The sequence below is a fragment of the Bufo gargarizans genome, chromosome 6, assembly GCF_014858855.1.
Source record: "Bufo gargarizans isolate SCDJY-AF-19 chromosome 6, ASM1485885v1, whole genome shotgun sequence".
In the NCBI taxonomy this organism is placed as follows: domain Eukaryota; kingdom Metazoa; phylum Chordata; class Amphibia; order Anura; family Bufonidae; genus Bufo; species Bufo gargarizans.
The window spans coordinates 18,363,371-18,388,678 of NC_058085.1; the positions used below are offsets into that span (position 1 = coordinate 18,363,371).

At 45.1% G+C, this 25,308-nt stretch overlaps 1 protein-coding gene across 1 annotated transcript in view; it reads right to left on the reverse strand.

The window, feature by feature from the left end:
* Positions 1-4,377: 4,377 nt before the first annotated feature.
* Positions 4,378-25,308, reverse strand: part of LOC122940448 (zinc finger protein 22-like) — a 39,432-nt gene continuing 18,501 nt past the window's right edge. The window contains exons 3-4 of the mRNA XM_044297126.1: positions 23,346-23,448; positions 4,378-11,217 (exon numbers count right to left, since the gene is read on the reverse strand). Of these exons, the coding sequence (XP_044153061.1) occupies positions 10,583-11,217; positions 23,346-23,448 (738 nt within the window). The 3' untranslated portion in view covers positions 4,378-10,582. The remainder of the gene's footprint in view (positions 11,218-23,345; positions 23,449-25,308) is intronic.

Below are 25,308 nucleotides of genomic sequence, written 5' to 3' on the forward strand. Positions count from 1 at the left end.
GCAGGCCACTTTCATACAAATCACACCTAACTTAGACAGCACGGAGGCCAATCTCATCCTGCAAGAAAGACTCTCTGTAAGGGGTCTAAGCTAGTAACCAGTTCAATTAATTCTCTCAGACACCCTGGAACCGGGGATTCATAAAGAACTATGAATTGCGCGTCCATCACAGGCATAAGTCAGTTATACATCTGTGACCCCAGGGCCAAAAAGAACATGTCCCTGGTCGTAGTTTTGTGGTAGGATGCCAGGAAGGGGAGATACACAAATCTCCCACCAGAAACCTAATAATGGCACTATGTTTGGTCTCCACCTGTTGCCGGACGCAATGATCCCAGAACCATTTCCCTGTGACCTTCTAGTCTGGAGCTTTGAGCCCTAATAGGTTTTGTAGGTCATTGGCTGCCAGCACCAGAAGATTCGGAGTGGACTCCTCCCAAAGGCAGGGAGGGGACGGCTACAGGTCAAAAAGCCCATGCAAGCCAGCGGGCGTGTCTTTCTGAAGGGGGGGGGGTCACGCCGAGTAACGTGTTTGGAGGGACCTGGAAACCGCTGACATCACTGCCTCTCCTGTGACTACAGCAAACCATTATTCATCACCACCCAAAGGACTACTCACCCATCCAGTAACTGACCCTTGTTCTGTTTAATCCTGTTTGTACCATACGACCTGTATTTGCACATCGGACCACAGTATATATTCTCTATTATATTGTGTACTGTCTAGTAAGCCCTTAAGGCGATTAAATATATAATTTCATCTTGTGCTGTTCTGTATCTCGATCACGAATCCTCACGTCCATGTTTCGGCATAGTAATACGCTACTGCGGGTTGGTTTCTCACCCTATATAATCCCGTTAGAGGATCGGGCTTATATCAAATGAGAAACTGGTGGCAGTCTACCCGGTGTAAGGAACTGTACTCACTTGACCAGTGTACAGAGGCAGGGATACCACAAAGTTCATCAAAGTCTTCTTTATTTAGTCTTGTCCAAATATGTACAGCTGATAAATCCGGATCACAGCCGGGTCCAACGAACACAGCACACACTGACAGTGTGTCATGGATGGTGTTGCAGAAAGCTGGAACTTATAAATAAACAGCCGACTGGCTTGATACCAAACTAAGGAGCATATGGGTGAGCCCTATAAAACCCTAAGAGCTCTCCCTGACTGCTATGCCCATGCAAAGGTCTTTATGGTAAATGATTGCATGCCCACGTACCTAATACTGTGTGACACCTAAAAACCCTATAATAGTGAGGGGACACGACCACCGGCTCCCTGCACTTAATACGGACGGAGTCAGGGTCACCTAGAATCAAGCCAGCAAGGAAACACAAATAAAGGAAAAAGACTTATCTGAGGAATCAGCAGTAGCAACCTCCAGCATCCAGGAAGAAGTATAAACCGCAAAGTGAGGCAGTATGGGAGGGAATATAAAGGGAGACAATTACTGTAAATAGGTGACAGCTGGGAGAAGGAAAGGAGATGACAAAGTGAAACCAAAACAAAGAACGTCATGCAAGAGGTAGAGAAGAACGTCTAACAGACCTTCTCACAGAACTGGCGGTGACACAGTGTTACCTCACACTGTCTACCTTCTTCCCCAGACTGAGACACGCCTAAGTCCAGCAGCAGGATTAAATATAATCCCTAGACATGAGCATGCCCCAAGTCCCGTACTAGAGCATGGGGAACAGGCACCCACACAGCACATTGCCTGTTCCCAGTAAAAGCCCGAACCAGACTAGCTGAAACCAGCTACGCTATTAATCATTGTGTCCATCAACTACCTTAGTGGACACCTAATCTAGGGGCCTTTACTCCACCTAGGCCGGGTACCCTGGTGACACATTCCCAGTGCAAACAAAACCTCTTTTATAATGCTTCCTACAGCATTCTAGGTGACACATATCTCCTATCATAAATGACTCCTGTCACTGCCTCACATACACCCCTCCCCCTTTGTTCAAACCTGTCGGGGTGAACACATGCCATACAGTGGACTCTGGACAGGGCATCTGCATTCCCCTGCAGCGTCCCTGCCCTGTGTTCCACTGTAAACTTAAAATTTTGCATGGAGAGGAACCATCTGGTGACCCGAGCATTCCTCTCCTTGACGCTGTCGTTAGCTTGCGGCTTAGGAAACTAACGGGATGCTCCTAATCGTTAACCTCCCGAGACAGCACTGCACCTAGACCTACTTCAGAGGCATCTGTCCGTACAATAAACAATTTATTAAAGTCGGGTGTAACCAGGACAGATGTCCTTCACAACACCGAATTCAATGTCCTAAAGGCCTCCTCTGCCTGAACACCCAAGCGGACCATTACGGACTTCCGCCCTTTCAGATTTGTTAATGGAGCTGACAACGTGGCAAAATTGGGAATAAACCTCCGGTAATATCCCACTAACCCTAGGAAGGCTTTCACCTGCCTTGTCGTAAGAGGCCGGGGCCAGTTCTGTATGGCTTCTTTTTTATTTAGACAAGTCCAGCTAATTAGCAGATACTGACATATATCTGGGTTAATAAACCAAAACTATGCTCCAGCACAAAAATAACCCTTACAACTAATAATCTTTATTTCAATCACTTTAAAAACTGGGAAAGGACATCCCAAATACAAACAGATGGTTATCAGTGAAGGTCCTATATGTACAGACCAATAATAAGCACCCAGGGAAAAAGGGAAGTGGGAAATCTGTCCCTTTGCTCTCCCTAGTCTATTCCTCAGTCCAGGGACGGCCCCTAATGGTGGGGACTCCCTGTCCTCGAACCTGGGCTAGTATTGCCCTCACGAGACCCTGGGGGGATACCAAAAAAGAATGTGGATAACCACAGTTCCCTAGTTAAGGTGCTTATAAAAAATTATATAAATACAAAAGACACCCAACCTTATTAGAAGGGCCTAAGGGTGAATCACATTCCCACTTACAGTCACGATATTGTAAAAGACCCGGGAGTGAATGCGTAATCCACACATTGATTAAAAAAATGCAAAGAAACCCCAACGTGTTTCTCCCATTTACGGGTTCATCAGGGGGTCAAAAGGATTTGGATGAGGGATGCCAGTATATAGATAATAAGGCATACACAACTAATAAAGATACCAATAGACATATGATAGGGCATCGATAGCCAATGGCAGGAGAAGCAATCTATTATTTATAGACAGCATGTAGTAATATGATCAAAGCCAGCCCCAGTCAGTAATTATGCCAGTCGCAGGACCTATGCAAAGTCCACCGCATAGTCTGCATAAGATATAGCATGAAACATCACAGGTCCAGCTGATGGAGGAGGCACGGAGACCATCGTATATGGACACAGACAATTTGTGGGCCATCCTTATGGATTAAAGGATTTTATGACATCCCCCATTGGACCTGTGATGTTTCATGCTATATCTTATGCAGTGGTGGACTTCGCATAGGTCCTGCGACTGGCATAATTACTAACTGGGGCTGGCTTTGGTCATATTACTACAATCTGTCTGTAAATAATATATTGCTCCTCCTGCCATCGGCTATCGATGCCCTATCATACGTCTATCGGTATCTTTTTTAGTTGTGGATGCTATATTATCTATATACTGGCATCCCTCACCCAAATCCTTTTGACCCCCTGATGAACCTGTGAATGGGAGAAACGCGCCAGGATTTGTTTGCATTATTTAAATCAACATGTGAATTACGCATTCACTCCTGGGTCCTTTACAATATCGTGACTGTGTATGCGATCCACCCTTAGGCCCTTCTAAAAGGGTTGGGTATCTTTTGTATTTATATAATTTTTTATAAGCACCTTAACTAGGGAACTGTGGTTATCCACATTCTTTTTTGGTATCCCCCCAGGGTCTCGTGAGGGCAATACTAGCCCAGGTTCGAGGACAGGGAGTCCCCACCATTACAGGCTAGCGAAAAACAAGGGTTAAGAGCAGCACACAAAAACAGGTTTTCCAGAGCAAGGGTTGTGGAATGCAGCAGCTGAGCCAAAAGACCCCAGATCCAAGGTGGTCAAGATGAACGTAGTAGAAAAATGTGAGCTACAACAGCAACCTTTTATGCTTGACAAAGGCTATATCTAGCCGAAACATTGCAATTTTTGTACCGCACCTTGGAGGTCTGAATAAAGAAGTTTATGGAGCTGCTGCTGTAGCTCACATTTTTCTACTACACCATTAGGGGCTGTCCCTGGGTTGAGAAATAGAATAGGGAGAGCAAAGGGACAGATTTCCCACCTCCCTTTTTTCCTGTGTGCTTATTATTGGTCTGTACATATAAGACCTGCACTGATAACAGTCTGTTTGTATTTGGGATGTCCATTCCCAGTTTTTAAAGTGATTTGAAATAAAGATAATTAGTTTTAAGGTTTTTTTTGTTGTGCTGGAGCATACTTCTTTTTTATTTACCTGGGCTTTGATGATTCCCTATCCAATTACATACCCCAGGTACCAATCTTCCAACCCTATAGTACATTTCTTTGGGTTGGTGGTCAATCGCGCTTTCCGGAGAGAATCTTCCACTGCCTGCACCTTCAGTAAGTGACTCTCCTAGTCCGTGCTAAATACCACTATATCATCGAGGTAGATTGAAGCATACTGACGATGGGGCCAGAGGATGATATCCATTAACCGCTGGAATGTGGCTGGAGTGCCATGTAAGCCAAAGGACAACACCTTATATTGAAACAGCCCTTTGGGGTGACAAACGCAGTTTTATCCTTTGCAGCCTCTGTTAAGGGCACCTGCCAGTACCCTTTTGTGAGATCCAAGACCGAAAAGTAACGAGCTTGCCCTAATCGCTCTATCAACTCATTGACCCGAGGCATGGTGTAGGCATCAAATTTTGATATCTCATTGAGCTTCCGGAAGTCTTTACAGAACCGTAACGTTCCATCTGGTTTTGGTATAAGGACTATTAGACTAGCCAATTCACTCTGGGACTCTTCAATGACTCCAAGTCGCAGCATCGACTTCACTTCCTCAGAGATGGCTTGTCGCCGAGCCTCAGGCACCAGATATGGCTTTAAGCAAATTTGACCTGGGGATCAGTGACAATGTCATGCCGGACTACAGAGGTACGTCCAGGAAGTTCGGAGAATACATCCCTATTTTGACTCACAAACTCCCTGGCCTCCTGAACCTGTTTAGTAGACAGGCCATTCGCTATCTTCACTGCGGCGGAGGCTTTCCCCGGGACCGCCGATGGCAATGGAGCCTTCCCCACAAACAAGAAAGAGAGTGGGCTGTCCCCAAACAGACTTTCCCTATCTTTCCAGGGCTTTAGTAAAGTAACATGGTATACCTGCTCCAGCTTTACTGTCCCCACTTTCGCTATCACCTCGTAAGGGTCCTTGCCATCTTGCAAGGAACTAACTGTCAACTGTGGGCACAAGTACCAGTACCCGGTTGCCCAAGTTAAAAGTCCGGTTGTATACCCGGCTCTGGGCCAGTTGTGCCGCCTCCATATGTTCCCGGACAATCAGCAGAACTGTCCCCATCGTTTCTTGCATTTTTTGCTATATGTTGGATGACACTCTTATGTGGGGTGGGCTGTTGCTCCCATGCTTCTTTAGTAATGTTGAGCAACCCCCGAGGATGTCTGTCATACAATAGTTCAAAGGGCAAGAACCCAGTGGACGCCTGGGGCACTTCTTGTACAGTGAATAATACATACGGCAGCAAAAGATCCCAGTCCTTCCCATCTTTGGACACGGCTCTCTTGAGCATGTTCTTTAAAGTTTTGTTAAACCTTTCCACCAGTCTGTCTGGTTGGGGATGGTAAACAGACGTGCGTAAGTGTTTAACATTTAACAACCAGCAGAGTTCCTTCATGACCTTAGACATGAAGGGAGTCCCCTGGTCTGTCAAGATCTCCTTAGGAATCCCTACACGAGAAAACATGCCCATTAATTATTTGGCTATAAGCTTAGCCAACATATGGTGCAGTGGAACCGCCTCAGGATACCTAGTAGCATAATCTAAGACCACCAAGATATGCTGGTGACCTCTGGCCGACTTATTTATTGGACCCACCAGATCCATGGCTATTCTTTCGAATGGTAACTCTACGATTGGCATAGGTACTAATGGACTACGGTAGTTGGGCTGGGGGCTGGTTACCTGACACACCTGACATGACTGACAGAACCTATTAACCTCCCCATACTGTATATCCCGGGCCAAAAAACCCTCTGCAATATTTGCTTTTGGGTCTTTTTCACCCCAAGGTGATCTCCCAGTACATGCGTGTGGGCCAAGTCTAATACCATCCGGCAGTAGGGCTCAAAGTACCACCAACTGCTCTATTACCTCTTGTTGAACCTTGTCCACCCTGTACAATAGGTCTTGGTTAACGGCCAGGTGGGGAAACACAGATTCTGCACCTGGCTGCTGAGCTACCCCATTGATTACAGTTACCCTTTCTCTCGCCTGCACCAATGTAGGATCCTGGAGCTGGGCTGTCCCGAACGTTTCTCGGGACACCTCCAGGTCCGGGATAGATGTGGTCTCTACAGTCTCACTAGCCAACACCTCTAGGGAAAACCAATCGGGGTTACACTCTAGACCTGTGGTGGTGACCCCTACAGCTGGTACCCCGGGATCGGGGTCTTCGGGTTCAGGAGCCGGACAGTTTTCCTCCCCAAGAATATGCATTCCGTCCTTCCATAAGGTCCAGAAAATAGGCAAGCCTCTTCCCAAAATGGCGACATGTTGTACTTCCCTGCCTGATGCAGACAGGGTAACCCTCGATATTCCCGGAGGTCCCCATGGATATAGACTATGGCTAATTTTTGTTTTCCTGGGATGTCTTCTGAAATCAGTGACTCATGCATGAGGGTCACCAGGCTCCCAGAATCCATCAGTGCCTTGACCTGGTACCCATTAATAGAGACCTGACACAAGGGAGGCTTTTCAGCGGCCAGCAGGGGGTCAGCGATACATATCGTTCAGGCATAGAACGAGGACCGGTGAGCAAATTCGCAGTCCATAGGTTCAGAAGTCAAGCATTTAGTAGCCACATGTCCCGGGCATTGGCAGCGCCAGCACCGAATCACAGTGGCTTTGCAGGTCCCCAGGATTCGCCTAACAGGAGCATGGTTTGTGTTACCCCCCATAGGAAGCCGGGACCTTTTTCCAGGCTCCCTAGTCTCCCTCATCTGAGCAGAGCCCCGCATCAACTCCTGTATCGCCATATACCGCTCGACCAAGTTAACCAATTGATTGAGGTTTCCGTGGTCTCCTTGACCCTCCCAGCACTGTATGGCCACCGGCAGTGTGCGCACAAAATGGTCAACTACCACCCTTTCAATCATTTGGTCGGGGCTCAAGGTCTCAGGCTGGAGCCACTTCTTCACCAGGTGCAACGAGTCATGTGCCTGAGACCTGGTGGGTCGGGACTCTGAAAAGGCCCACTGGTACACCCTTTGTGCCCACACTTACATGTTAACCCCCATCCGAGCCAAGATGTCACCTTTTAGTTTCTCATAGTCCTGGGCGTCCTCACAGCTGAGGTCAAAGTAGGCTTTCTGGGAATCTCCTACCAGGAACAGTGCCACCACCTCAGCCCACTGGTTGAACGGCAGGTTTTCCTGCAGGGGGTCAGCGATACATACCGGTCAGGCATAGAACGAGGACCGGTGAGCGAATCCGCAGTCCATAGGTTCAGAAGTCAAGCATTTAGTAGCCACATGTCCCGGGCATTGGCAGCGCCAGCACCGAATAACAGTGGCTTTGCAGGTCCCCAGGATTCGCCTAACAGGAGCATGGTTTGTGTTACCCCCCATAGGAAGCCGGGACCTTTTTCCAGGCTTCCTAGGCTGGGAGGGGGGCTGGCGTGTCTCCCTCATCTGAGCAGAGCCCCTCATCAACTCCTGTATCGCCATATACCGCTCGACCAAGTTAATAAATTGATTGAGGTTCCCGGGGTCTCCTTGACCCTCCCAGCACTGTATGGCCACCGGCAGTGTGCGCACAAAATGGTCAACTACCACCCTCTCAATCATTTGGTCGGGGCTCAAGGTCTCAGGCTGGAGCCACTTCTTCACCTGGTGCAACGAGTCATATGCCTGAGACCTGGTGGGTCGGGACTCTGAAAAGGCCCACTGGTACACTTTGTGCCCACACTTAGATGTTAACCCCCATCCGAGCCAAGATGTCACCTTTTAGTTTCTCATACTCCTGGGAGTCCTCACAGCTGAGGTCAAAGTAGGCTTTCTGGGAATCTCCTACCAGGAACAGTGCCACCACCTCAGCCCACTGGTTGAACGGCAGGTTTTCCTGCTCAGCCGTTCTTTCAAAGGCCTCCCCGTTGTCCTCCGGACTCATTTTCCTCAGTGCTCACCAGACTTTATCCCGGGCGGCAGACGGAAACGGAGTCACCGCAGGTGGGGGTCCCTTGCTGGGACGCTCGCAGGGACGTGATCTATTGAATCAACAGGCTATTAGTCTGTTGTTGTTGGGCGTTCGCTGCTTGCTGTTGTGCATTGCACTCGGCTTGTTCGGCATTAGCCCGGACCAGCTGCTGTAAGATTGCCTCCATTTGATCCACTGGCTTAGGGAAAAACTTGGCTGGCTTTATCAGGGACATGCACCCTTGTGTTTGCCTCGCTGGTCGCTTGCCCGCATCCTCCACCAAATGTAAGGAACTGTACTCACTCCAGCAGCCAGGATTAAATAGAATCCCTAGACATGAGCATGCCCCAAGTCCCGGACTAGAGCATGGGGAACAGGCACCCACCCAGCACATTGCCTGTTCCCAGTAAAAGCCTGACTCGGACTATGCTATGCTATCATGGTGTCCACCAACTACCTTAGTGGACACGTAATCTAGGGGCCTTTACTCCACCAAGGCCGGGCACCTTGGTGACACATTCCCAGTGCAAACAAAATCTCTTTTAGAATGCTTCCTGCCGCATTCTGGATGACACATGTATCCCATCATAAATTACTAATGTCACCGCTTCACTGGGGCAGTGAAAAGGCTCTCTCAGCTTGTCAGGGTTGTGAGCGCGTGTAAAGTTACGCTGGAGGCTGCTTGAACCACCGTCGCTCACCCCCTTGCCTCTCTGTGCCCGTGTGGACAGGAGGCAACTGTGTAAACTGTACCAAGCTGACCTCACATGCTCCTCCAGGAGGGTGTAACGTCACATCTTGGTAACCAGTGACTATACCATGTCTCGTGAGCTCGATGTAGTTGACGTCAGGTAGGGCAGCGCGGTGCAGTATTTGTCACACTGCTGCCTACCTAATTTTTTCAACTTTTCTTTACATGACACATGGGGCTTTTTATTAATATGTTTTTCAGAGATTTATTTTCTTTTTAATTCAAACTCAAGCTCTTTATTCTTTAAATATGCAGATTGACACCAAAATTGGGTCCCTGTTTTGGTCATATTGATAGTTGTTTCGCTGTTTTGTTTTGCTTCATGTAAAAAGAGAAACTATGTAGATATTTTTTTCTATTTTAGTCTCACTTGCTTTTTTTTTAAATATATTTTGATACTTTTAACTAGGGCATCCAAATGTGATGAGTGATGCTTCTGCACCATAACGGCCCCTGCCTGGCAAGGTAGAAACCACTACGTGCACAAAACAAGCAATCACCTACAGAATATATTAAGGGGCAGCCTCCAAAACCATCCATAGAAACCGTAAAGGATCACTACCCCCCCTCTCTCCATCTGAGGTATCGTCATTACTTGTAGAAGTATTGTCAGGTGTAAGTCATCCGATTAAAAACCCCAGACAATACTGTAACTGCGCCCATGGAGCTCATGGAACAGCCTGAATATTAGAGATCCTCCAAATAAAACATATCATCTCCGTATCACCATACAATAATACGAATGGGAATAGTCATAGGAAACAAAATGATCAAAAATTCAATATATCCAATAATTATATTTTAGATCAAGTCTTCAATTATAAAAACTTAAAAAATCCAGAGCTAGTGGGACATACAAAGAAGAAAATACCCAAGGATTCACATACTGGTAAATTCATGTGAGATGAGTGAAGCACATGACTTCTACAAATACAGGGGTGGAAGGGACCCCACTTGTTGGGTTTATCTACTGGTACATTTTGGTCAGGGTGTGCAGATTAAGATGGTATTCCTTTAGAAGGGCGAATAATGGCTTCTATGTAATAAGGCAATCCTCACCTGGGTCACTTGTTGGTAGAACTTACACATTACTGATGAAACCCAGTAAGAACTGACGGTTTCTTGACAAGCTCATATTTGAAGTTATTAATTTTACAAATACTTATAAAAGGTAGAACAGACCGGGGCTGGAATAGGTAGATAGTTATCTTTTTATATCAGGCCCTATAGTTTGTTTTTTCCACTCCCCAAACATTTTGAGAGGGGATATATATACAGTATAAACTTTCACTTTTAACTGGATCTGTCCTTTGATGACTGGTAGTCATTCAATACAGGAGACAACACGTGTTTGGGGAGCTCTCACAGTGGTCCCAAACATCACTCCAAGCCCTCGGCCACCTCTGGTAACTCAAAGCAAGGTTCTGTTTTATCTCCCTGTAAAAAGGAGTGTCTGATGAAATAAAGCCAGTTAGCGACACTGACTACCATAAAAACACATAAGGGAGGGCACTAAGCATGGAGATGCTTCTCTGTGATTTTTTTTATGTCTAACAAGAACTGATTTCTGGTTAAAACATTTCCCACATTCTGAGCATGAAAATGGCTTCTCCCCTGTGTGAACTCTCTGATGTCTAATAAGATGTGATTTATTGTTAAAACATTTCCCACATTCTGAGCATGAATATGGCTTCTCTCCTGTGTGATTTCTCTGATGTGTAATAAGAGTTGATCTATGTTTAAAACATTTCCCACATTCCGAGCATGAAAATGGCTTTTCCCCTGTGTGAATTCTCTGATGTGTAATAAGAGTTGATTTATGCTTAAAACATTTCCCACATTCTGAACATGAATATGTCTTCTCTCTTACGTGAGCTGTTTGAGGTTTAGCACCTTTTCTGTGACTTTTATTCTGTGTTACAGTCTGTGATGATTCAGAAGATCGGACCTGTTTAAAAGGATCAAATAATACATTTTTGCTGTAATTGGATGAAGATATATCTTGGATATTGGCATGCTCTTCATATATATCTTGTATGATACCACAATCATCTACTTCAAAATGTGAAGATACCGGATGTTTCTCTAAGTTCCTGGTACAGTCATCTGCCAAGAACAAAAGACATTTTATTATTGATGAATAATATAGCAAAATATTCTATAGAAATTGTATTACATTTCTGTATAAAAAAAAATCCACAGAAAAGCATGGCACAAATTAACTGACTAAAACAGTGGTGGGCAAAAAGATCACGATCTAATAGTAGACCGAGGGGCATAACTAGGCCAGGTTGGCCCCCACCTTCAGCAACTTCCCTCCAACCTCCACCCAATCAGTCATTTTAAATAAATATAAATAAAACATTTCCTAGCACTGGCCAAGAGGAGTTAATTGCCCCCTTAGTTCCCCACACCATAGTTATCTCCCCTAGGAGTCCCTTTCACAGTAGAATTCCCGTGTAGTGTCTCCACACAATAGTTATGTCCCTTACAATAATGCTTCCCCTAACTGGCCCCACACAGTAGTTATGCCCCCTTTGTTTCCCCTTCTACAGTAGTGCTGTCCCTTAGTGCCCCTTACAGTAGTGAAGCTCCCTATTACCGAGCACATCATGCTCTTCCCAGCAGCAGACATGATGTGATGACATCATCTCTCCTGCTGAGCTGAGGAGAAGGCACTGGTCAGGGGATTATCTCTGGTCTGTGCGCTCTCCTACTCAGCCCAGCAGGTACAATGACATCACTGTATCACACCTGCTGCTGGGGAGAGTGCAGGCCGGGGAATGAGACCTAGTCTGTATTGGATGACAGATACAACAGCAGCAGTCCTGTCACTCTCAAGTAAATAAACTGGAAGGCATACTCCATAAAAATCTTCCTTTTTTTGTGGATTAACCCCTTAAGGACCCATGACATACATGTACAGTGGGGCAAAAAAGTATTTAGTCAGCCACCGTTTGTGCAAGTTCTCCCACTTAAAAAGATGATAGAGGCCTGTAATTTTGATCATAGATATAGCTCAAGTATGAGAGACATAATGAGGAAAAAAAAATCAAGAAAATCACGGTCTGATTTTCATGTCTACATGAAGTAGACATATGGGAAATGTAAAGTAATAACTATTATATGAGGTATCACTATCTGTTTTAAAAGCAGAGAAACAGAAATTTGGAAAGTTGCTAATTTTTTGTTTAAAAAAAAATAATAATTGGTATTATTTTTTTTTATAAAAATGAAAAATATTGACTTAAATTTACCACTATAATGAAGTACAATGTGTCACAAGAAAAAACAGTCTCAGAATGGCCTGGATAAGTAAAATCATTTTAAAGTTATCACCACATTTCTGATTAACTTTTATTAACTCTTTCTGGGAGGGAGATAGTAAAAACAGCAATACTACCACTGCGTTTTTACGTTATAAATTTTACGGTGTTAATTTTTTGGTATAAATAACATCTTTATTCTCTAGGTCAGTACGATTACAGTGATACCAAATATATCTAGTTTTTTTACATTTTACTACTTTTTTTGCAGGACTTTTTTTGCAGGGCTTGATTTTTGCAGGACTTTTCATTGGTATCATTTTGGAGTAAATGGCGCTTTTTGATCGCTTGTTATCAAGTTTTTTCGGTGGCAACAAAGAATAAATTAGAAATTCTGTCTTTTTTTTTTTTTTTTTTTTTTTTTAAGGCGTTCACCGTAGGGGATAATTTATGTGATATGTATGTAGTCCAGGTCATTACGGATGCGGCAATACCAAACATATGGGGGAGATTTTTTTTTCATTGAAAAGCGTATTTTCAATGGAAAAAAAGCGTGATTTTTAATGGGATTTTTTAATTAAATAAATGATTTTTTTAACCACTTAATAGAGTTGTATTACCACTTTATAGTCGAACAAGGGGACTATAACAGACAGCTTTATGATTGATTTTAAAATGCAATGCATTATCCCTATAGAGCATTGCATTTTAATGTCAGTGCTATTCTGACATTGACCAGCAGGCTGCGCCAGAGAGGAAATTACTCAAGCCTGGTCTGGGGCTTACACAAGACCCCAGCCAGCCTTCACACACATTGGCACCCTGCAATCGCATTTACGGGGTGCCGATGGGAGTCAGAGGGAGCCTGTTCCCTCTGTCAGCACTTTACATGCAGCAGGTGCCATTGCCTGCGGCATGTAAAGTGTTAAACAGCCCGGATAAGCACTCCTGACAGTCCAGGCTGTTAGAGAAGGGCCGCGGCTCTCATATGATAGCCGGGCACCCGCTCTCCACTGCATGGGAGACCCGTGCAGTGCTTAGACTGGGCCGCCGTAAAAAAACGTGGCCTAGCCTAAGGGCCCCTAGTGACCGCCATAAAAAGGCATATGGGTGGTCACTAATGACCCCATTGATAGCATGTTAAGGCATGTAGGTGAATTTATTTATGCACGTGTAAGAAATACAGATTTTTTGGGAAAATTATTTAAGCCATATATTGTATTGGTATCCTGTTCTCAGCAACTTCCTGGTAATTAGTGCCTATACTTGTCCTCTCAAAGCCAGTGTGAGCGAGTACTGTCTATCTGGACAACGGACCATTAGCATATCAAAGGTACTGTATTTGTCAATTATCTAAAGAATGGCTGACAATTGTCCAGTAGGTGGTACATAGCTAGGGGGGCAGGAAATGCTGGAGAATCCCAACATTCCAGCTGCTTCTATCAGTCTTCAAGAGTTCACAGAAAATTGCTGAAAACCATAAGGAACAACCAAAAGGATGTCTCCAAGCCCTATTCTAGACAATGCTAGGACTGGCTGTTAGGAAGGAAGGAAGGAAGAAGCGAAGAGGCAGAAGAGAGAAGGAGAAGAGAAAAGAAAAGTGCTACAGAAGAGGAAACCTGGAGGGGCCAGAGCAAAGACAAGGACTGGAGAGACATGAGAAGACCTCTGTATAGTAACTACACTGTTGTCCTGACCATGTTTATGGCCGTGACTCCTTGGGAGCCGCATACAGTTGCCCGCGGTTTGGGTTGTAGTGTCAACTGCAGCTGGAGGCATAATGTTGTTGGCCTCAAGTGCGGTTGCCACGGACAACAGCTATGTGTGCGGTTCTCTTGGAGTTGTGTGCGCGTTTGTATGCACTTTGGTATGTCTGTGTGCACTCTGTGTTATGTGTGGTGTGCACTCACATCTTCCCCTCACAGTGGTTGCCCGTGGCAACGTTTGGTCGTTGTGTGTACATGTGGTGGCAGTGTCCCGGCCTTCGGGCTGACTTCCAGGACACGGTTGCCACCCATGTCGTTGCCGTCAGTTACAGTGTGTGCTGGATTTGGACACTTCCCCTTTATGTTGTGTTTTCCCTTCTGTGGTATTGGAAGGGTTAACTCCCTTTCTGTGTGTGTGAGTCACGGGGTGTGTCTGATTGTTGGGTGTGGCCTCTTGGCCAGGGGTCAAGTCCTGGGAAAAAAAGTGTGGGAACTCACCCAAGATCCACTGCAACCCCCCCCCCCCCCCCTCCAACTAAAAAAAAAAAAGCACAGAAAATCTAGCACGCTGTAATTTGTGTAGCTGCGGACTGAGCCAAATGTACACATTGTGATCAAAACACAATATCATAGTGCCATCCTCTCCCCCTGTCCCCTAATGTGCCAGTATCAAGTTCCTCTCTCCTACCCCCTTCATGTGCCAGTATCATGGCGCCAATAGCCCGCCTCCCCCGTGGCAGTAAAGTAACAGTCCGGTATTTAAAAAAAAAAAAAAAAAACACTTTTAGAAAAGTTTGTCATGGGATTCGAACTCATGACCCCTACACATCAGAGGCAAGGCATATGCCCTCACAGCTATGAAAGCTGTCTAGCTAATAACTTAAAAAATATATATATAAGACTTCTACTGTAGGTAACTTTGCCCACTGTGTATGGATGTAGCAGAGCTGGGTGTGTTGGGGCAGCTGTCATGTGTATGGTTGTACACTAGGTATCAGTACACTAGGTATAAGTAGAAGTCTTATATTTTTTTTTTTAAGCAACTACCTAGACTGCATTCATGGCTGTGAGGGTAAATGCCTTGCCTCTGATGTGTAGAGGTCGTGAGTTCGAATCCCAGGGACAAACTTTTCTTTTTTTTTTTTTTTTTAAATATATTTTATTAATTTATAGTGCAAAAATTCATATCCATATTACAATTATAATATTATAAAATCCTTCAGTCCGTGATTTGCAACATGATTAAGAATGATTTCATGCAAGTATCCATGCTTATGGAGACAAAAAAAAAGTAAAAAAGGAGATCTCGCTTGCTGGGGGAAAGGCAGGATACGTCCGCCATTCACAGCCTAATAGGCAAAACAAACACACAGAGCATCCCACTTAACATATTGTTATCTATAAAGGGGAAAAAAGCCCGGGCGACAGCCAGGGAGCGAGCGCGCGCCCCGCGCTCTCTCCCCCGATCATAGGCGGGAGATTGACAGGATTAACCATCATGTAACCATTCATCCAGTGCTCACATTAACCGTACGTAGCGGGCCTACTGCGATCTTTGATCGCAAGCATTTCATAAAACAAATTTGGGGGTCCAGCAGTCTTCCATCGCAGTAGAGAAGGGACTTCTTGCATATTTTGCTGCCTCATCCCCATGTAGTTAAATTGAGAGTTTAATGCCCGACTTAACCGTAGCTCACATATGTCCACACCAGTGTCTCACATATAAAGGGACTCAGCTCGAGTATCACTCGGTGATCACCGGCATTTAGGGAAGATGTAGACATAAGCATTACCTAAAACCGGCTCTGTCCCGCTTAGAGAACACCTCTTGGTACCCATACAACCTGTGTCATATCACTGCCTGCAGTCGAGCCACATGTCTGTCAGAGAGAGCCGCGTCCTAGGGCACACCCATTCGCCGGGCTGCCCAGTATCCCGGGCCCCGGATCCCCACCCATAACCGGCACGGTGTAGTGGTTCAATTAAACATTTTGGTTCGTTTTTAAAAAAAAATTTAACCGTTATTTAATGGCGGAAGGTCCTGCCATCCCCCAGCATTCCTAGAGATACTCCAGTTCCCAAGTGCAACTTCACCTCCTTTACAATTTATAATTCATATAGAAAAGACCGGACCAATAGGATCATTCCCAACCCACCCCACCCACCCCCCCACCCCCCACCTTGCAGGAAGGAAAAAAAAAAAAAAAGAAAAAAAAAAAAAAAAAAAAAAAACGGATTAATTATTTAGGCTTGTCCCAGTCTGCCCACAGTTTGCCCCACTTTAGATAGGATCCTCTTTGTTTATACAAAATCCTCTCATAACTTTTCACTTTCTCAACCAAACTTAACCAATGGTTGCAGTCTGGAGCAGAAGAGGAAAACCATAATCTGGAAATGAGAAGCCTGGCCAAAAACATTACTTTAATCAATAGTTGGCGTTTTGTAGGCTGGTAATTGGCCTCTGATAAATCTCCCAGGACCCATATCCTGGGGGACAGAGGTATAGCAATATTAAGTTTACGAGCCAAGTTAATTTGGACCGATCTCCAATAGCTGCTCACCATTGGGCAGTCCCAGAACAGGTGTAAATGATCCGCCTCGGAATCGCCGCAGCGTGGGCAGTCAGAGGAGGCTCTAAGTCCTCTCCTATATAACCACAGCGGTGTCACATATATTTTGTGCAAAATATTAAATTGTACAACAGTGTGATTGAAATTGTGTGAAACAAATTTTAAGCTTTCCCCTATATTCTCCCAATCTGGAGAACCCATCTCTAAAAGTACAGAAGACCAGGATCTTTGTCCTGGAGAAAGAACACCCAAAAAAAATCCTTTCATTAAGTGTCTATAACAATGTGATATCTTAATTCTCGTGACAAATTTTTTACAGAGTAAATCATGTAAAAATTCGGGAGTATCTATAGAAAGAAGGTGACTATTCAGAGTACTAGAAAGTGCTGACCTCAATTGAAAGTATGCATACCAAGCCACCTCGCCCAGGTTTGTTCTTTGCCTTAGCTCCGTCGGGGACAAGATTTGTCCACCGCTGACCACCTGATATAAGTATTGAACATTCTTAGTCCTCCAATACTGGCAACAACCCAAATCCCCTAACTCCAGGAGCTTTGAGTTGTGCCACAATGGAGTACAGATGAGTGATGCCTTAACTCCACACCAGCTCCTTATAACCAGCCACGTCTTTATAGCCATTCTGCAAAAGAGTGTATACCCAATCTGTGGATTTGATAAATAGTCAGACTCCAGTACAGTAAAAAAATCTGAAAAACCTGAGTCTTTCACCGCTCTGTTGCAGAAATGGCTACTTTCCCAATCATTAAAAAAACAAAGTTGAGAGGCCACGAAATAGCCCTTAAAATAAGGGAGGTTAAGACCTCCCTGATTATAGGGCATGGAAAAATAGAGTGCCTTCAGTCTCACGCGCTTCCTCCCCCATAATAGATCGTTCAGCATCCGCTCTATCAATCTAAAATACTTATCCGTGATCCATACAGGCGAGTTGCGAAGGACATAAAGAACCTGGGGCAGCACTACCATTTTTATTAGAGAGATTCTATCCGCTCTTGCGGGCAAGGTTTTTTGCCATATCTTAATTTTGGCCCTCAGCTTTTTCAACAGGGGAATCAAATTGAGTTGAAGGTATTCTTGAGGTTTGATAGAAACTGAAATCCCCAGGTATTTTATTGAATCAGAGATTGTTAGCTGATTGTCCCAGTCGCCTCGCAACTCATCTATAGGGAGGAGAACAGTCTTCTCCCAGTTAATCTGCAAACCAGACGGAGCAGAAAAAGAGCCCACCAAATCCATTATTCGAGGAAGAGTGGTTTCTGTTTGATGGAGAAAAACCAAGATATCGTCTGCATAGAGGGATACACGATCATGCTTCCCCATTACACCGAAGCCAGACACCTGCGAGTCTTGCCTAATACTAACTGCTAAGGGTTCAATATAAATATTAAACAAGAGGGGGGAAAGAGGGCATCCTTGGCGAGTGCCTCTTCCTAGGGAAAAACTCTCAGTGATCTTATCATTAATCCTAATCCTGGCAACTGGAGAGCCATATAATAACTGCACCATCGACATAAATCTCGGACCAAAACCCATTTTTTTCATCACCTCCCAGAGAAAAATCCACTCCACCCTGTCGAAGGCTTTTGTAGCATCCAACGACAGGATGGAGCGGGAGCCGCACCCCGGGGACTGAATATTCATAAATAACCTATGCAAATTATGATGGGTGCCTCTCTTTGGCATAAAGCCATTTTGATCTGGGTGGATAATGGTGGATATAACCCGCGAAAGCCTCCTAGCCAAAACTTTTGATAGTAGCTTAGCATCAGTATTTAGTAAAGAAATTGGTCTATAGGAACTCATTTCTATCGGGTCTTTATCCTTTTTGGGAATTAAAACAATAAGAGCTTCCATCATAGAACAAGGTAGACCCCCTCCCTGTGTTGCTTGGGAAAAAACCTCTAGTAGCTGGGGAAGAATCACATCACTGTACTTACGGTAAACCTCGTATGGAAGGCCATCCATCCCTGGCGACGAGTTCCCCGAGATGGACCCCAAGGCCTCCTGGAGCTCCGAAAGAGACAACTCCTCTTCCAGATACTCTATTTGGGCTTCACTTAAAGTAGAAAGTGGAATCCTCTCCAAGAACTGCGCCGCCAGATCGGATGACAAGCCGAGAGAGGAACTATATATGTGGGAGAAATATTTTAAAAAAGCATCCCTAATTCCTTCTGGGTCTGTTGTAATTTCCCCTTCTGTGTTGCGAATCGAGACAATAGATTGTTTTTCTTATCTTGTTGTGTAATTATCCTGGCTAAAAGCTTACCAGGGCGTCCGGACTCCGAAAAATATTTTAGGCCCTTAAAGAAGACTCTATGGTTTGCTTTCTCTATTATATATTTCTCCAAAAAACAACTGGCCTTCTGCATCTCTTCCCTGTTATACTCGGAAGGTTGGCTGGTAAATCGTGCAGTTGTGTCTGCAGCAGCTTTGACCAATTCCTCCTCTTTTTTCTTAAATGTTCTCTTTGCTGCAGCAATCTCACTTATAAACACCCCCCTCAAGTATGCTTTCAGGGCGTCCCATACTATATTGATGTCAGCAGAGGGGAAGTTCACCTCCCAAAAGGAGGATATCAATAGTTTAATAGGCTCAGGGTTATCCATAATAGTAAGCCAGTATGGATTTAGCTTAAATCCTAGCCCCCTGCTATCCTTGTTCTCCCCCATGCAAACCTCAACCAGTACGGGCGAGTGGTCCGAAACTGTTCTTACCCCATATCGTATCTTCCGGATATTACGCAAGTTGCTCTCATTAGTAAGTGCTAAATCAATCCTAGACATTGCTCTACCACCCCGGCTAACACAAGAGTATACTCTCTTTCCTCCACCAAGATGTTCCCATATATCCACCACTCCAACCTCCGAGCAAAACTGTGGCAGCGGTGAATTACATAAATTCCTCCCTCGATCTACATCTAATGTAAATCTATCTCTGTTGGGGTCCATAACCGCATTAAAGTCCCCCATCAGGACTAACCGGCATTCTGGCCTCCTTTCAGAGAAAAGCATCAGCTGAGTCAATGGGTACATTGAAAAAGGCGGAGGTATATAGAAAAAGGCAAGAATATAACTATGCCCATGCAGCTTACCGTACAGAAAGATGAATCTGCCCTGATCATCTATGTAGGATTCTATAAGAATAAAATCTACAGAATTATGAATCAGAACTGAAACGCCCCTAGAGGAGCTGCTAAAGGTGGAATGGTAAGATTGAGAATACCATCCCGTTGTCAAACGAGACACGGTTTCTTTAGTAAGGTGAGTTTCTACTATGCAGATAATTGCTGGAAGGTATCTTTTTAATGCATCCATAATAGCTTGCCTTTTGACTCTTTCCCCGAGCCCTCTAACATTCCAAGTTACAATTCTAGTGGCCATCCTTCACTGCTACGGGAACAGACACGGGACAAACAAAGGGAAAAAAAAAAAAAAAAAAAAAAAGGACGCCCCTACCTGCAAGGTGGGTTCCCTTTCCCCCCTCCCCTTTCCCCCCCATCCCCCCTCTCTATTGATCCGCCCGATCAGCGAACCTCTAACCTCAAGCCAATCTCCCCCTCCCCCGCTCCTTCCCCCCCCCCCAACATTTCAATTGTAATAGTGCCCGATTTCAAATATCCCCTTGCTCCATCCAGTCCAGCGCTTGCTGTGGTGATTCAAAAAAAAGGGAAGTCCCATTATGGATCACTCTTAGTTTCGCTGGATACTGTAAGGAATATTTAATCCCCTTTGATGCCAGGCGTTTCTTTATCTCTATGAAGTTTCTTCTTTTTTCCTGGGTCTGCCGAGCAAAGTCAGGAAAAAAGAGCAACCTAGTGCCCTGGTACTCAACAGGGGTGCATTCTCTTGCTCTTTTCAGTATCATATCTCTATCCATGGATGATAATACTTTCATTAAGATTGCTCGCGGCGGCCTCCCTGGAATAGGTTTCCCTCCTGGGATACGATGGGCTCTTTCTATCTGAAACATGGAAGAAAAATAGTCACTGCCTAAGTTGTGCAAGACCACATCTTTAAGTTGTTCCTCTAAGTGTCGGCCTTCCACTCCTTCTGGGAAACCAATTATGCGGACGTTGTTTCGCCTTGACCTATTTTCGAAGTCCTCTAGCTTATTTTGTAGTGCTTGATTTTCTGAGGCAAGAGACAAAGTTTTAGATTTTAGCATGTTAATATCGGTTTGCAAAGAGTCCACTATTTTTTCCACATTAACAACTCGCTCCCGGATCTTTACCAAATTCTCTCTTATTACGGAAATGTCGCTCTGTACCGTCCCTAGTTGGATAGACATCTCCTGCACTAAGGTGCCATTGTGCTCCACGGCCGAGAGAATTTTATCCAGAACGGAAGGATCCTGTTCATTTCGCATCTGTGCAGATAGATCTTCCCCCCCTGCTACCTGATCTACCTCCACTAACCCATCCTCAAAGAATTCATCGGTTTGGGGAGTTTTAGCGGACCTTTTCAGATTAGCAGAGGACTTTATTTTGGCTGAGTTCTTTTCATTTAGGAAGGGTGACTTCAAGAACTTATCGATTTTATTCTCTGGGGTCTTAGAGCCCAACTTTGTTGCAGTGGAGTCAATCGACCGTCGTTTTGGGGCCATTTCTTTTATTTATTTATTTTATTTTATTTATTTTTTCCTTCCCCCTCCCTCTCTTTTTCTTTGCTTTAGTTTGCACTCTTCTTTGTCTCCCCTTTACTTCTTTCCCCTCTGCTCCTATTCCTCCCTTTTTACTTCTCTTTATTAGCCTTTTCCTTTCCTCTCTTATCCCTCTATTCACCCCTTCATCCTTCCCTCTCCACCATCGCGCAGGGAGGGGGAGCACCAAATTCCGACTCTGAGCAGCCGGACTTAGTCAAGTTAGTCAAGTTAGTCGAGTAGCAGGTTACAATACAATAAAGTCGCGATAAGTCGCAATAATTGGTTTCTCACGTGTCCCAGCGAGGTAGGCAAGGATCCCCGGGATGACAAGAGATCCAAACGACAGGGGGCCACTTCGGAAGGGAGGAAAACTGCAGGCAAAACCGATTTCCAAGTGAAGAGAAAAAAAAAAAAAAAAAAAGGTGGAAAAATCCCACCGATCACCAGCAGAGGGAGCCAACAGCAAACGGACCAGGAAGCCGGTGAGCAGCTGAGCAGAGCGTGCCGACCCGAGCACACACCACAGAAGAGAGAGGGCAGCCGAGAGGGGGACGGAAGATCCGGACGAGACGAGACCCAGGAGCACAGAGCACAAAGAAGCAGACCAGCGGCAGGAACCGAAGCCAGGGACCGGAAGGGAGAGCCAGCAGCCAGCAGCCAGATCGATAGGTAAGTCACAGGACCCCCGGCACTCCAGACAACTAACGGCACTGGAACATGGCGGCACGCTGAAGCAGTCAGCGCTCAGTCAGCGCTCTGGATCGGACCAGGACGGAGCAGGGGGCATGGAGGGGGAGGAGGCCAGCAGGAGAGAGTGAAACGTGACGTGTTCACGTCATCACGCTTCCCCCTCAGGGACAAACTTTTCTTAAAGACATTCTAAATGATCTCCAGTGACTGAACATACTCGCAGCGTATTAGGCCGACAGAAGAAGTGAAGGAGATGATGTCAGTAGGGGGCGGGGCGCCATGAGAGGAGTCACAGACAGCAGCAGCACCGCACAGGCAGCTGTGAAGCCGCTTAGCCTGCCCTGCACAGTGCGCTTCACCCCCTGATTTCAGCCGCGTTCTCCTGGCTTGATGAAAAAAGTGCAGGAACGCCGTTCCCACGCGTTCCCCCTCCACTCGACCCCTGCTCTTGGCCCTATAAAGCCTCAGTTGTAGGCAGTAGCCAGAGAGGGTGTTTCAGCCATGCTGGCTGGGGACATCCTCCTGGTTACTTATCAACTGCCAGTGGGGGCCATCCAATAATAATGTTGTTTGGTGTCTTGAAGATGTGTTTGGTTTTATGCTTGTTTATTGCACCTATGGTCCTGGGTTCCCGTGTGATGTGTGTTGTGTGCTGAGTCCTTTTGTTTGTGGATAGCAGTACTTCCACATGGGTTCCAGGCTTTGTGTCTGTGGCAGGTGAGTGTTATGTTTGTGGCAAGTACCTGCCATTGCCATAGGTTGTACTTGTTCTCCCTTCCTTGCAGCTTGGCCAGTGAGACTCCTGTTCCTCCGTATCCAGAAGGAACAGGTTGTCTTACCCTGATTCCTAGTCCAGGGACCAGTTGGAGGGTGAGTTAGGGCTCCGAGGTTCCTGAGCATGGGTCCTCCTACCTCAAAGGTTGGCCCATGCAGCTAGGAGTTAGGGTCAGGTTAGGGACGCGATAGGAGGTGACCTGCTCCCTAATCCTGTCGTCCTGGTCAAGCAGCGACCATCTTCCACCATCGCACGGCTGAGGGTTTCCCCCATCCTCAGCCGTGACAACTGTACTGTAGAGGGATAGGAATTTGTAATTTATTTACCAAATGGTCTTGGGAGTAACTTTATTACTAGTAGTAATTATTAGTAATTGTTATTGTGTACAGGTCTCTCCGTATGTGATATTTATTTTTGTTCATTTATACTTTCATATATACTCATCAATAATAATAATAATAATAATATTTGTAATATCATTCCCACATTGCACAATATATCTATTTTTTCTATTTGTATAAGCAGAATCTTAGAGACCTCTCTGCTTTACTTAGTGGTCACTACTCACCTGGGCGGTTATCTGTAGGAATGTCCTCTGTACTCTGCTCATCACCCCTCATATAGGTCTCTGTAACATATATAATGTTCAGATCTTCACCCGGATTCAGAAGCTGTGAATGAAATATTGTAGTCATCAGACGGTTGGAGAAGTCACGTGGAAGGTTTTATATGACCTAAAAAGACGACCAAAAATGACCGGACAGCAGGCGTTATCTAACCCAAATATCTGCAGGTCTCCTGTATAAATCCAATCTGATTGCTTCATTATTCCAACCAGTTTGCAATGCAGGGAGAGTAGCCCTTATATTCCATCCCTAACATTACATTGTGTGTATATAACATTACATTGTTTGTGCACATGTTGCCCTTGCTGGCCGTCCCAGGGTTGTGAAACCGATATCAAACACCTGGCAGGATGGGGCACACTATCTGATGACGAATGGGGCACACTATCTGTTGTATCCACCACTTATAACAGCGAGGAACATGTGATGCACTCAGCTTTTATGATGTATTCAGCTCCCATTATAAGGTCTGCCTTATTGGTCTAATTTTTCGGATAAAGTATGGTATTTACACCTTTGGAATGTATTCAGCTATCATCCCTCGGATAAAGTATGTTATCCTTACATCCTAAGTATATTCAGCTATTATCAACCCCCTGAGGAACCCGTTTGGGGAAACGAGTCGGTGTATTATTACCAAATCACGCAGTATTATTACTAAATTGCGATCAAGGGATTTTTTTCTTACCATCTTTTTCACTAGTTTTCTATCCAGGGGTATTATCACCATCTTCGGCTTCCTAGGGCCAGAAAGGGCAGGCACGAGGACAGGGAAATCCCACCATCAGGGATTGTCCCAGGGCTAATGTCGAATCAGGTCTTGTACACGGAGAGTTTCCCCAGGTACAAGTATCATTGCCCTAGGCCTCTTTACCCATGCCACCACAAGTGCCCTGGTTTTTGTCCTCATTAAAGTTACCTACATATTTTATCATCCAGACTATACAGTGGATGTCACATGTATGGTGGTAGCTGGGCTACATCTTTGCCCATGATCAATTGTTTTCTACTCGTTTCTGAATATAGGGTGATTATTATTTTTCCGTGGCTTATTTACCTCCTTGGAATGGGCATCATCATCTGATATGCTGCAGCCAATGACTGGAAGCAGATGACCATGCCTGTGTCGGTAAGGAAGCAAATATTTACTGGAAGATGGACATAATGGAGCCAGCGTGCATAACCGGAACTCAGGGTAGCAGGTATGCATGACTCTTTCCATAGTAGAGGCTGCGGGCATATGTGAAAAGTTACTTATTTCTGAACAAACCCTTTACTGCTATCTTCCTGTTCTATCTAGAAGTTTTGGGATAACTGCAGGCATAAAGATACTGTACCTAGTATAAGGGACAGGTAAGAACTGATTATCTATCACCACTAGAACACACTGATTATCACTGATTAGAGTACAAGGACAGGAGAGGTGAGAACTGATTATTCACACTAGAACCCCCTGCTTATCACTGTTTATAATGTAAGGACAGGCGAGAACAGAAGAAGCAAGAACTGATTCTTATCACTACTTCTGATGAGTAACGTTTAAAAAAAATCGATTTGGTTGCTTCGTCGCATTTTTCCCCAAAATTTGCTTTGTTACAAATGAATTGGTCACAAAGTGCATTAAATCAGGTATATCCCAGCCTGCAATTACATTTTATGGAGAATGTATCCTGCTGTACATCACTGTGAATTGCAGAAACATGCATGGCTAGTCCTTTCTGGTAGCTAAACCGTTACTGTGCGTCAGTACGACAGGCAGGTCACATACAGTATATGGCTGTGCACATCATCGTGCAGGCCACCAACAGTCCTAGCTGACCCTTAGCAAAACCAAGAAAAAAAAAAGCATACAACATGAGCGAACCTGAACTTTATAGGTTAGGGTTTGGTGTTCGGGCAGTGGAG